Source organism: Geotrypetes seraphini, chromosome 8, assembly GCF_902459505.1.
Source record: "Geotrypetes seraphini chromosome 8, aGeoSer1.1, whole genome shotgun sequence".
Classification (NCBI taxonomy): Eukaryota; Metazoa; Chordata; class Amphibia; order Gymnophiona; family Dermophiidae; genus Geotrypetes; species Geotrypetes seraphini.
Window position 1 is genome coordinate 53,873,954 of NC_047091.1, and position 12,549 is coordinate 53,886,502.

The 12,549-nt window shown below is 46.3% G+C and overlaps 1 protein-coding gene across 3 annotated transcripts in view; it reads left to right on the top strand.

Annotated features, from left to right (window-relative positions):
- Nucleotides 1–9,893, top strand: part of LOC117365120 (zinc finger FYVE domain-containing protein 1-like) — a 79,268-nt gene extending 69,375 nt beyond the window's left edge. For 2 of the 3 annotated variants that reach the window (XM_033955099.1, XM_033955097.1), the window contains 2 exons: nt 404–508; nt 7,100–9,893. In XM_033955099.1, coding sequence (XP_033810990.1) covers nt 404–508; nt 7,100–7,332 — 338 coding nt within the window. In that variant the 3' untranslated portion in view covers nt 7,333–9,893. The remainder of the gene's footprint in view (nt 1–403; nt 509–7,099) is intronic. The other variant, XM_033955098.1, reaches the window with a different exon arrangement.
- Nucleotides 9,894–12,549: the final 2,656 nt, after the last annotated feature.

The window sequence follows — 12,549 nt, forward strand, 5'->3', positions numbered from 1 at the left end:
TAGGATAAGCAGCGTAAAATCTGTTTTACTGCTTGAGATCTTGCCAGGTACTTGTGACCTGGGTTGGCCATTTTTGGAAACAGGATACTGGGCTTGATGGACCTTCAGTCTGTCCCAGTATGGCGACTCTTAAGTTCTTATGATTCATACTTCTGAACCACCTGTATCTGTTATCCCCATCATTGCAGGGGAGGGGGGCTGTTCTCTATAAGCCAGCCTTGACTCAGTATCCCAGCACAGTGTTAGGCAGGGCACTTTTGACCCAGTTTCCCAACATGGAGTTAAGGTAAGGGGAGATACTGCAGGGAAAGAGGTTCAGGAGGAGATCCTGTTGCAGGGAATGAAGTAAACCAAAGCAAAGGGAGAGTTGCAGCAAGGAATAAATATATCTTTATGTCTCCAGCAGCTCTTCTTAAGGAAGAAGAAACAGGCTTCCTTGCTCGAAGAGTGACCGAGGTGGCCCAGAGCACCTTGGATGCTGTCTCTACGGCCATAGACTATCCACTTGGTAAAGAAATACTCTTTTCTTTTAATATGAAAGGACAAACTAATTTAAGAGAACATTCTAGATGTTCTGAAAAGATCAGCTTTTGTTGCCTTTCAGTTCTATGGGTGCTTGATCACTCTCGATATTTAGCAAACTCCTTCCCGGTGTCCAGTGAAGGGCAATTTATTTTGAATTTAGTACCACCAATCATTTTGAAAAGTTGGTTGCTATGCTTTTCTCCCCTTTCATTTTTTTTAATCCTGACAATTTATCATCTCATATTTGTACCCTTTCGCTGAAGTATGCTGTGGTTAAGGGACTAGCTGAAAACCTCCCAGCAATGGTGGCAGGAGTGAGATTAGAATCCAAGTCCTGGATTGGCTCAGCTTCCTGTGCAAACAGCATATGATTCCTTAGGATGGGTTATGTACCCCAACTCGCGAGTTGGATTGTAGAAGGCATCAATCATTTTGCTCAGCTCCGCCTCCTTGTCTCTTGGGCAGCATCCTCTGTCTTCAGTCTAAAATTCTACAAGCGAGTTGAGAAGGTGTTTTTTCCTCTGCTTTGCACAAGATTTGTTATTTTTAGGTATTAATCTGATCTTTCTTAAGGCAGCCCTGTGCTAAGAGTTTCCCAGTAGTCCTGGAACAGCTGTGCTTGGGAGAAGGGTCAGACGCTGGGGCCTGAAGCCAGGAGGACCACACTTTTAAAAGAGCACCTGCCTAGCCGGCCTGCTCTAATACTTGGAGCTCGGGAATAGGTTTTCTGGGAGTGGTGCTCACCCCTGCGGAGTCAGGCACTTGAGTGCAGGCTGATTAGACTCCGCAACTGGCCGGGAGGCTTGGTGGAAGGCAGCTGCATCCCCCCCAACCGAAGAATCATGTGGGAGCGTGAGGTGTCGAGGGTTTCAGGCTTTGGAACATGAATAAAAGACATGAGAAGAGACAAGGCACTGGAGCCACCCATGCTTGTCTCCATTTCCAGCTGGAGTGAGAAGCTGATGCAGGCATAGCATATGGCAGTTCTGTGAATACAGCTCATTACTGTCTATGGGAAAATTGGGTGGGTCAAAAATTGGTAAAACTAAGGTTTTCTGGGGTTATCCCAAGGGTCCCCCACCTCTAAAAATCCTATTTTCTGCATTTTTAAACTTTTAGTTTTGCCTCCATGGCCTGTTTTTTTAGCACCAAAACACTGCTGCAGTGATTATCTTGGATTTCTCGATTTTCTTTTAAAAGCCTCTGTGTGCCTCTAAAACACCTCAGTTTTGGTTTATATTGATTGTAAGGAACTCCTCAGGTGGTTTTACCCCATATAAAGCCAAGTTTGTGCTGGATGGGCACCTGAGCAGTGTCCGTGTACTGCATGCTGAAGGGCGCGCAAGGAAGGAGCAGGAGCTCTCACTGGTCCTTCTGCAGATCAGGAGTCACAGAAAGACCAAGAGCCGAGTCTCAAAACACTATTGGAGCCCCTAAACCACCACTTTGCTGCTTTGTAGAAGCACCTGACACTGAGAAGAGGCGAATTTCAGATCGGCAGAGGTTCCTGGTGGATCCAGGTCAGGTCAGTGACCCTGATGTATGCAGCCTACCAAAAAGAAAAACAAACACCTACAGGGTGTTGTTATCCAGAGGCCTTCTTCTCCACACAGAGTTGTGGGCAATACTAATGATGGATACCAGTCTCTTATGGCTTGTGTGGTCATTGCAAGGGTCACCCAGTGCAAGCCATCGCAGAAAACATAATCCATCAACATACTGAAGTTGAGAGCCATTTGGTTAGTTCTCCACTTTTTCCAGACACAGCTGAAAGGCAAAGCAGCCAGCGTATTCTCGGATAATGTGACAGCAGTGCCATATGTCAACAAGCAAAGGGGAGCCAAGAGTTCTTCTCTGAAGCTGGAAGCCCAATTTGTTGTTTCAGTGTGAGGAGATCTACCTGCAGTTGATAAGAGTGGCACACATATCGGGAGTGGACAGTGTCCAAGCCGACTACCTCAGCAGGCTATATCCTTAACTTTGAAATGATATGTAGAAATTATGTATAGCAATGTCTGTAATTATATTGTTTGTTATATTTGTCTCCCCAACTGATTTTTAATGAGATTGTACATCGCCTAGGAAATGTGATAGGCGATTAATCAAATTTTTGTAATAAACTTGGATAAACTTGGAATGGGTATTGTCCCAAAGAGCGTTCAACTAAATTGTGAGATGCTGGGGGGCCCCAACATTCAATCTCATGGTGTCGGTGGACATCAAGAAAGCCCCTCAGTTTTTCAGTTGAAAATTGATATCAGGAAGCGTCAGAATGGATGCTTTCATGCAGCCTTGGCCAGCAAGAGAATTGCTATACGTGTTCCCACTGTGGCCGATGATAGACTGAGTCATTCGCAGAATAACTATCCATAGGGAATTGGTAATCCTCCTAATCTTGGATTGGCCGTATTGCCCATGATACATGGATCTGCATCATGGCATTCTGTTGCTGAGGCCCATAGTATTTAGACAATCCAGAATGCTTTGGTTTTACGGCGTGGCTATTGAGCACACAGTCTTAGCGTGAAAAAGACTGTGTGACCTATGCCAAAGCATGGAAAACTTTCAGCATTGGTGTAAGGTTAAGCAGGTGGATCCTTTGTAGGCTTCCATTCCTGAGATCCTTTCATTCCTGCAGGAAGGATTGGAGAAGGGCTTGGCAGTTGGATGTCTTAAAGTTCAAGTAGATAGTCTTTCATTCTTCTGGGTTAGAGTAAATAGAGTGTTTCTAGCCTCTCATCCAGATGTTTCCAGGTTCCTGAAGGGAGCACTGAGGCTTCTCCCTCTGGTAAGGCAGCCGTTTCCAATGTGGAATTTTAATATCATATTACAGGCCCTGCCTATGACTCCATATGAACATTTATCAGAAGCATCTATCATGGATCTGACTATGAAGATAGTGTTTTTGGTCGCAATTACTTTGGCTAAGAGGGTGTCCGAGCTGCAGGCATTTTCATGCAGAGAGCCTTTTCTCAGATTCACGGAAGCAGGGAGCCTTTCTCAGATTCACTTTGCACACTGTGCCTTCCTTTCTGCCGAAGGTGGTTTTGACGTTCCATGTTAATCAAGAAGTGAGGTTACCTGCTTTTCAGCCCACAGGCAAAAAGAAACAGGACAAGGTTTTGAGGTTGCTGGATGTGCGCAGGGTGCTTCTCCGATATCTTGAGGTGGCAAATGATTTTAGGCTCTCAGACCATCTGTTTGTTTTATCCAGCTGTAATAGTTGGGAAAGACCAGCCTCTAAGGCTTCTACCTCCCTATGGCTTCACATGGTGATCTCCTTGGCGTACATTGGCTGTGGTAAGAAACAGCCAGTCGCTTAAAAACTCTGTCTTCTAGAAGTGTGGTTTCTTCTTGGGCAAAGTCCAGGGCAGTACCGCCTGATGAAATTTGCAGAGCACCATATGGTCCACTCTTCATACATCTATGAAGTTTTACAAGTGGACATGTCAGCACAAATGGACATGGCCTTTGAGTCTCTTGGTGCTTGTTGCAGTCTCATCTGTCCTACCCTAGACTCAAGGGACTGCTCTGGTACGTTCCCTTCTGTAAGGAACCGTATTCAGTTTGCACAGGAAGGATAATTCTCTTTCCTGTAGAACAGCATACGATTCCTTTCGCCCCGCTCTGACAGAGATGGATACAGCCTGGGTTGAATTTCCAGTGGCTTGGTTCATGGAAGCCAAAAGAGAAGAAAAGAAAATGATTGTAAGGCAGGGGGGTTATAGTTCCATTGCTTGCTACATGCTGCTTTCACAGAGCTATGCAAGTGTTCGTGATGGTTGCACACAGATAGGTGATAAGTTGATTCTACCTTTAGTTTTGCAATTGCAATATTTGTTTACTGTTTTTTGTTCTTATTGCAGAGCGGAGTAAAGTTAACGTTATCGGGGATTTCCCCAAACCCTCCTTGTTATCATTTCCTTTTTTTAGGAATTATTGTTTGCTTTGGTAAGGACTGAAAAGAGAGGAGACAAGGGAGGTGGAGACTAGAGAGTTGCGTGGGGACAGAAATCCCACCCGTCCCCGTCAAAGTCCCACCCGTTCCTACCTGTCCCCGTGAGGAATCCCTCCATCCCCACCCATCCCTGCGAGAATCCCCTCCGTCCCCGCCCATCCCTATAAACTTCAGAAATAGTTATTTCATTTAATTATGCTATTGAATTAAAGGCTCTGGTAGAAACCCATTTACAAATAAGCAAAGAGACTTTATTAATTTGGAAATATTAATTGGGAAGAATACATACTTTGTAAACGGGTTTCTACCAGAGCCTCTAATGTTTATAAATTTTTATCAACACAACTAATATACTACTTTATCCTGAAGCAAAAAAAATAAAAGAAATATAATTTTTTTCCTATCTTTGTTGCCTGGTTTCTGCTTTCCACATGTTCTCATTCAATTCCTTCCATCCACTATCTCTCTTCTCTCTGTGTCTTCCATTTGCTCTGTTACTGTGCCTCTCTCTTTCTCCCCCCTTCCAAATTGGTCTGGCACCCATCTTCTTCCCTCCGCTCCCCCCATAGTCTGGTATCTCTGTCTTTTTCCCTGCCAGCGTCTTCGCCCCACTCTCTCTTCCCCATTTCCCTTCAGCGTCTTCTCCCCACTCTCTCTTCCCCATTTCCCTTAAGCATCTTTTCCCTACTCTCTCTTCCCCATTTCCCTTCAGCGTCTTTTCCCCACTCTCTCTTCCCCATTTCCCTTCAGCGTCTTTTCCCCACTCTCTCTTCCCCATTTCCCTTCAGCGTCTTTTCCCCACTCTCTCTTCCCCATTTCCCTTCAGCGTCTTTTCCCCACTCTCTCTTCCCCATTTCCCTTCAGCATCTTCTCCCCAATCTCTCTTCCCCATTTCCTTTCAGCGTCCTTCTCCCCCCTCTGTCTTCCCCATGTCCTTTCAGTGTCCTTCTCCCCTCTGTCTTCCCCATGTCCTTTCAGCGTTCTTCTCCCCCGTCTTCCCCATGTCCTTTCAGCGTCCTTCTCCCCCCCTTTGTCTTCCCCAGTGCTTTCAGCGTTCTTCTCCCCCCTCAGTTTTACCCATTTCCCTTCAGCGTCTTTTCCCTACTCTCTCTTCCCCATTTCCCTTCAGCGTCTTTTCCCCACTCTCTCTTCCCCATTTCCCTTCAGCGTCTTTTCCCCACTCTCTCTTCCCCATTTCCCTTCAGCATCTTCTCCCCAATCTCTCTTCCCCATTTCCTTTCAGCGTCCTTCTCCCCCCTCTGTCTTCCCCATGTCCTTTCAGTGTCCTTCTCCCCTCTATCTTCCCCATGTCCTTTCAGGGTTCTTCTCCCCCGTCTTCCCCATGTCCTTTCAGCGTCCTTCTCCCCCCCTTTGTCTTCCCCAGTGCTTTCAGCATTCTTCTCCCCCCTCAGTTTTACCCATTTCCCTTCAGCGTCTTTTCCCTACTCTCTCTTCCCCATTTCCCTTCAGCATCTTCTCCCCAATCTCTCTTCCCCATTTCCTTTCAGCGTCCTTCTCCTCCCTCTGTCTTCCCCATGTGCTTTCAGTATCCTTCTCCCCCCTCTGTCTTCCCCATGTCCTTTCAGTGTCCTTCTCCCCTCTGTCTTCCCCATGTCCTTTCAGCGTTCTTCTCCCCCATCTTCCCCATGTCCTTTCAGCGTCCTTCTCCCCCCCTTTGTCTTCCCCAGTGCTTTCAGCGTTCTTCTCCCCCCTCAGTTTTACCCATTTCCCTTAAGCGTCTTTTCCTCTCCACTCCACCTTTCCTCCCTTTCTCCCTCCCTGCCCCTTACCTTCATGGTGCTTCCCCGCCCGCCCGACAACAGAACAGGCCCGGTCCGACAAACCTCCCTGCCCTGAATCCAGCTGCTGTATGAAGGTAATTTAGATTCGCGGCTACAGGGCAGGGAGTTTTGTCGGACCGGGCCTGTTGTTGGTCGGTCGGGGGAAAGCACCACGAAGGTAAGGGGATCTGGCCGGCTCTGCACCCCCCCCTAAGGCTGCCCCGGGGCGGGCCACCCCCCCTTGGTACGCCACTGCCTTGAATTTATCTTACCTGCCCTGCTGCAGCACACAGCCGACCGGAAGTCTTCCCGCTGCTTAAGTCCTCCCTCCGACGTCAGCACTAACATCGTGGAAGATTTCAGGGTCGGCTGTGTGCTGTGGCAGGGCAGGTAGGGAAAAGAAGATGAGCCTCGCGTCTCGAGTGCATCCTACCCTGCAGGAACCCCGCGATCCTAGGGGGCATCCCTACGGGATCCCTGCGACCCTAGGGGGCGTCCCCACGGGATCCCCATGACTCTAGGGGGCGTCCCCACGGTATCCCTGTGACTCTAGGGGGCGTCCCCACGGGATCCCCTTGACCCAAAGGGGGAACCTGTGGGATTCCCGTCGTCCCCGTTCCTGTGCATCTCTCTAGTGGAGACAAGGAGGCAGAGCAGAGAAAAATGATTGATGCCTTCTACAATCCAACTCGCAAGTTAGGATACGCAACCCATCCATAAGGAATCATATGTTATTCTACTGGAAAGAGGATTTTCGAGGTAAGAACCAAATCCTTCCTTTGTATGTGTAGCACAGTGGCTTCTCTAAACTCTCCCTTTCTTTTTCCACTTTCAGGTTTTGTGAAGGATGCAGCCAGACCTAGCTACTGGGTGTCTGATGTGGAGATCACCCAGTGTCAGAACTGCAGGAGAAACTTCACCCCCAAAATGTCCAAGCATCACTGCAGGGCCTGTGGGCAGGGCTTCTGCAACAGCTGCTCCCAGCTGCGCCGACCCGTCCCTTCCCGGGGCTGGCATCACCCAGTGAGAGTGTGTGACGGCTGCAGTGAGAAGAAGGATGACCTCTGATGGATCTTAGGAATACTGGGTTCTTGCTGCTATGTATGCTGGAGACTCTAGTGTCATATTTAGGCATCTTTGTGCCTTGCTGGAGCTTGCCTAATCCACCACCTAGGCTTCTCATCCAAACAGAAAACCTCTGTTTTCTCGATAAGGCTCACTAAGTGACAGGCCCTTGGGATCATTTCTTGCTTAGCTTTTAAAGATTCCTGCTTGGAATTTAAAATATTTTACAAATCAACTCTCATGGTACAGAACTGAGAATTCTAATTTTATAAAACTCTGTTAAGATGCAAAGGGAGGAGGAGGGGGTTAGTTGTAAGAGTGTGCTTTAGGGGTCTGAGAGGCAGGTAAACAAAGATGAAGGAGTGATGACCAATTAAACAATATCCTGGTGCATTTCGGGAGGGACTGGAGCTAGAGGAGAGATCTGTTTTCTGAGGCCAGTCTTTGCGTGATGATGATGGTAGGAGGCATGAGGTTTGTCGTGGATGGGTTCAGATCCCAGTGTGATCTACCCTACAACCTGCCAAGAGTGGGATCTGGTGGCTGAACCACAAGTCCCAGAATGCTGTTCAACTCCTGTTTATCAGAGCAGTTGAAGAAAGATGTTAAATGAGCTCAGGTGTTATTTAAAGGATTATTGGGGTGATTCTAAAAAAATTTCACTTTTTAGAAGAAGTTAACTTCCTCTCCCTGTACCATTTGTTGAAGGAATTGCACTTGGAATATGGAGATGATTGATGTATCTAGGACATGGAGAGCAGGAAAAAAGCAACATCTAAGAATGACTGTTTTTGCAGACGCTATCATGTTGAGCCCAAAAAAATATGAATTCCTGAGGGCAGTCTAAATATCTCAGATTAGAGCCTTCAGCGTTAATGATAGCTCAAGCAGGTGTGTGCATCAAATGTTTCAAAAAAACATAGAACCTTAAATCAATCCTTTTGGAAAGAAAAATTTGGGTATCCTGGAAAGATCAAATGCATCTCTCTCTAGCCTTTCAGAAAAGCTGATTCTTCAGATGGTTTACTTTTGCATGCATCTGGAAATAGATATAAAAAGTCATTTGTGAGTGGGGCTCTGTTAAAACTAATTCAGCATATTGTGGACTGGAGGAGGCTCCATCTGTTACACAATGGCAGATAGCACTTTAGAAAAATCCAACAGCTAAGAAGTTGGAAATCTCTCAGGAGGTTCATTTTTTCAGATCTAGGAGGTCTATATCCAGCTTCTATTTCGTAGGATTAGATACGATAAAGAAGCCGATTTTCCCAGTCACCTGTGGATGTAAGTAGACACAGGGTATCTGTGATCTTTCCCTGCTTACCTTTGACTAATTTTGGTAATATTACGTACTCTCTATTAGGGGCATTTTCAAAATTCTAACACATCCAAAAAATGGTATAAATTGGCACTTGGACATCCTGATTTTCAATGTTGTCTTTTTGGACATCTTGTCAGCCATTCTACCTACTGCGCATCCAAGAGTAAAGGAGGACATGCTCTGGGCAGACTTGGACGTCTTGCGGTGATAATCGAATGCTTCCCAGCGCATCCTAGACGGAACTTAGATGTTCTGATCTAGACCTGTTTTAAAAGCATTTTAAGTGTCACAAAGTACCCAAATGGACCAGATGACCACTGGAGGGATTAAGTAATGACCTTCTCCACTCCCCCAGTGGTCACTGACCCCCCCTTCCCACCCCCATAAAATCTGAATGAAACAGTTCATGCCTGTCTCTAGAACAGCATCACCTAGTATGGGAAAGCCTAGTAGAACATCACACAGGTGTCTTAAGTAGCCTGGTAAGTAGGCTAGTGAGCCATAGAGAGGAGGACCCAGGCCCATAAGCCACTTTAACCATTACATTCATGATGGAAAGTGAAGCCACCAAAACTCTACTATGTATACTACCATGTAGATGCCACCTGCAGCCATAAGGGCTTTTGGGGTAGTAGACAGGAGGGTATAGTAGCTTTTGGGGGAGTTTTGGAGGGTTCACCATACATTAGAAGGGGGGGTTATGGTGTGAAGTTCACAGCAGTGCCCTCTAAGGTGCCCCGCTGCTCTATTGACATGTCTATAATGCTGGCCTCTTCCATGTCCAAGTGGTCTGCATTAGGATGTTTTGAACTTGGATGGTTTTGTGGTCAAAACTGGTGAATAAAATTGGATGTCTTTAAGGGTTAGACTTCCTGGCGGCCAAGATGTCTAACTAGGCGATTAAAAACAAATTTTTGGATGTCTTGCAAGGCTGCCAGTTTCAAAAATGGTCATTTCTCCGCCTCCGACTTCGGATATCTTGTGGAAAATGTCCAAAGTCAGACTTGGATGTCCTACTGAAAATGGCCCTCTATACTAGCTGGAGCCTGGGAGGGGTTTTCTAAGATTCAGATTTGAAAGTTTTGCAGTTGTAAAAACAAAATCTTGCCAGATGCGGTGCTGGGGAGAAGTTTAAACCTGGAAAAACTGAACTTAGTTATTCAACATTACTGTGTGTAGAAACATTGTATGTTTTCAATAAAAAAAATCATTGCGTGTTTTCAATAAATCCCTTTCAATCTTGTTCCCGGAAACAGTTCCTTGCCCTTCCTCCTCCACTGGCAGCAGCTTGGTGAATCATGTGGGTTTTTATTAATTATTATTATAATTTTAATGTGTGTTTCCTTCAGACTTTTACAAATTCTTACTCTAGTTGTGAGACTCTTGCCTGAGGGCCGATCAGTGTCTTTTGAGAGGGAAGGGAAACTTTGATGGCTTTTCAGTCAAACTCAAGCTTGGCAATATTTTAAGAACTAGAGACCAGCTCAGTGATTGTGCTGCATACTGCCAAGTGGAGGGACCTGGGTTTGATTCTCTATTCAGATAATCCACTCCTTGGATGGGCTAGAACTGTCTATTAGTGCTGCACAATTAGCTTTCTAAAAAAAATCGTACTCACCAATTCAGTGAGTCCTGACACCTCCAGTTCTCCTAAAGCAGAAGCGGTGGTAGTGGTTGTCTGCAGGAGAAGTAGTGCTCTGAACTGTCTGGTCACCAGGACCTTCCCTCTGCTGTGTCACTGATGATGCGGCCGAGGGAAGCCCTGGTGGGGCAAGCCAGAAGCAGCTGGTTCAGAGTCCTGCTGGCCACCACCGCTGCTCCTTTGGGAGTCCCATATGTCAGATTTCACAGTGGAGGGGGTCAGTCAAGAGGTGCTGCATAGGGGGATAGGAGGGATGGATAGCTACAGCACAGAGGGAGGGAGGGATGGAAAGCTGCTGTATAGGGGGATAGAAAGCTGCTGTGCATGGAGGGAGGGCGAGAGGAAGAACTGTTGGACATGGGATGGAGGAGAGAAAGGGAGAGATGCAACAAAGAGGTAGGGGTGAGGGAGAAATCCTGCATAAGGTGGAGGGGAGGGAGGCATGCATGGAGAAGAGAGGGAGAAATGTTAGAGGTAGTGTAGAGGGCAGGAGAGTTAGTGCATGGGGAGAGAAAGAAATGTTACACATGATAATGGGAGGAAGAGAGATGCTGCAAGGAGGGGAATAGAGGAGTTTGACCCAGGGCACAAGGCAAGGAGAGAAAGATGGTAGACAGTGGGAAAGAAACAGAAATATTAGATATGGCAGTGGAAGGGAAGGTACAGAGATAGAAGATGGATGGTGAGCAAAGAGAGAGAGAAAATGTCAAATGGGCAGGAGACCCTAGCAAGCAAGTTAACAAGACAAACAAACCAGAGCCTGGGACCAAAATGGTTTGAATAATAAAATGACCAGACAAAAAAAAAGGTAGAAAAATGAATTTTATCTTCTATTTTGTGATTGCAATATGTCAGATTTGAAATATGTATCCTGCCAGAGCTGGTGTTAGTAAGCGTGAGCTAGGACCTAACAGAGAGAGAAAAAGTAATTTTTGTCTTTACACCACAGCACCGGCATGGGATTGGAGAGGGCAAAGGCGGGGGGGAGTGATGAGGCTACAAAATAAACCCGCCAGGAAGTTTGGAAAAAAAACCTATAACACCAAATTGGGCAGGAAAAGTGAATCAAATTGAAAAATCAGTTCAAAGGGCCAAATCGAATTGAAAACTTTTCCTGAATTGGGCAACACTACTGCCTAAAGCAGTGCTTTCAACCCTAATGGATAGGGTTACCAAATTTTACTTCAATAAAATCCAGATCCATAGCCCTGCCCCCAGGCCCACCCAGCTCCGCCCTGTTACACTTAAGCCACACCTCATTCCACCCTAGCCTTGCCCCCAGGAAAATTTGGACATCTGGTAACCCTACCAATGGACAAATGTGGGACCCAGGATTGCAGGATTCAGAAAGAGCCCTGGTGCAGTGATGATCTTTAACAAAAAAAATCAAACCCAAATGTACCAGATTAGCAGCCTTCACTCTTCCCCCTACTATTAATTATTTCTATAGCTTTACCAGACACGCAGCGCTGTTCAGAGTCACAAAGAAAACAGTCCCTGCTCAAAAGAGCTTACAATCTAAACAGACAAAAAGGATGTCATGGATACAGATAAGGGGAACAGTTAATCTGACTAGGTTAGTGGGCAGTAGGGTTATGGACTGAAGGCTATATCAAAAAGGTGGGGTTTAGGTCTGCTTTTAAACAAGGGAAGGGGGCAGCTAGATGAAAGGAACAAAAGTCTGGAATTGGCAATGGAGGAGAAGGGTACAGCTAAGAGCAGTTTATCTGAGGAATGGAGTTCTCTGGGAGATGTACAAGAAGAGAGGAGAGATATTGAGGGGCAGTAGAATGAACACACTTGTGGGTCAGATGCATTGAGAAATAGGAATCTATGTGAACTTGGAGAAGAAAATGCTCTTAATTGCACATGCAGGCTCATGGGCAATGACATAGCTAGATGTGCTATTTTGGGTGGGTCTTTCTGAATCCCTCCAAGATTATAAGGGAGGGGGGGGGGGTTAACCTTTCTTTTTGCTCCCAAATCCAATATCTTTCCTCCTTCCCACCCCTTCTGCCCTGCTCCTAAGCAGTCTGCATCTCTCTTCCCATCACTGTTTGCAGACTGGCATCTTGCTTCTATCTCTTGCCCCCCCCCCCCCCACCCTGGTGTACCTCTGTACTGTTGGCAACAAATTGGTCTCAGTGCCAACCCCCAGACATGGTTCTAACTGAACTGGAAGCCCATAAGAGCAGAAAGAAGTTGCTGAGTCAAGAAGAAATAAAGAAACCCAAACGAGGACTTGAGCTGCTTCCTG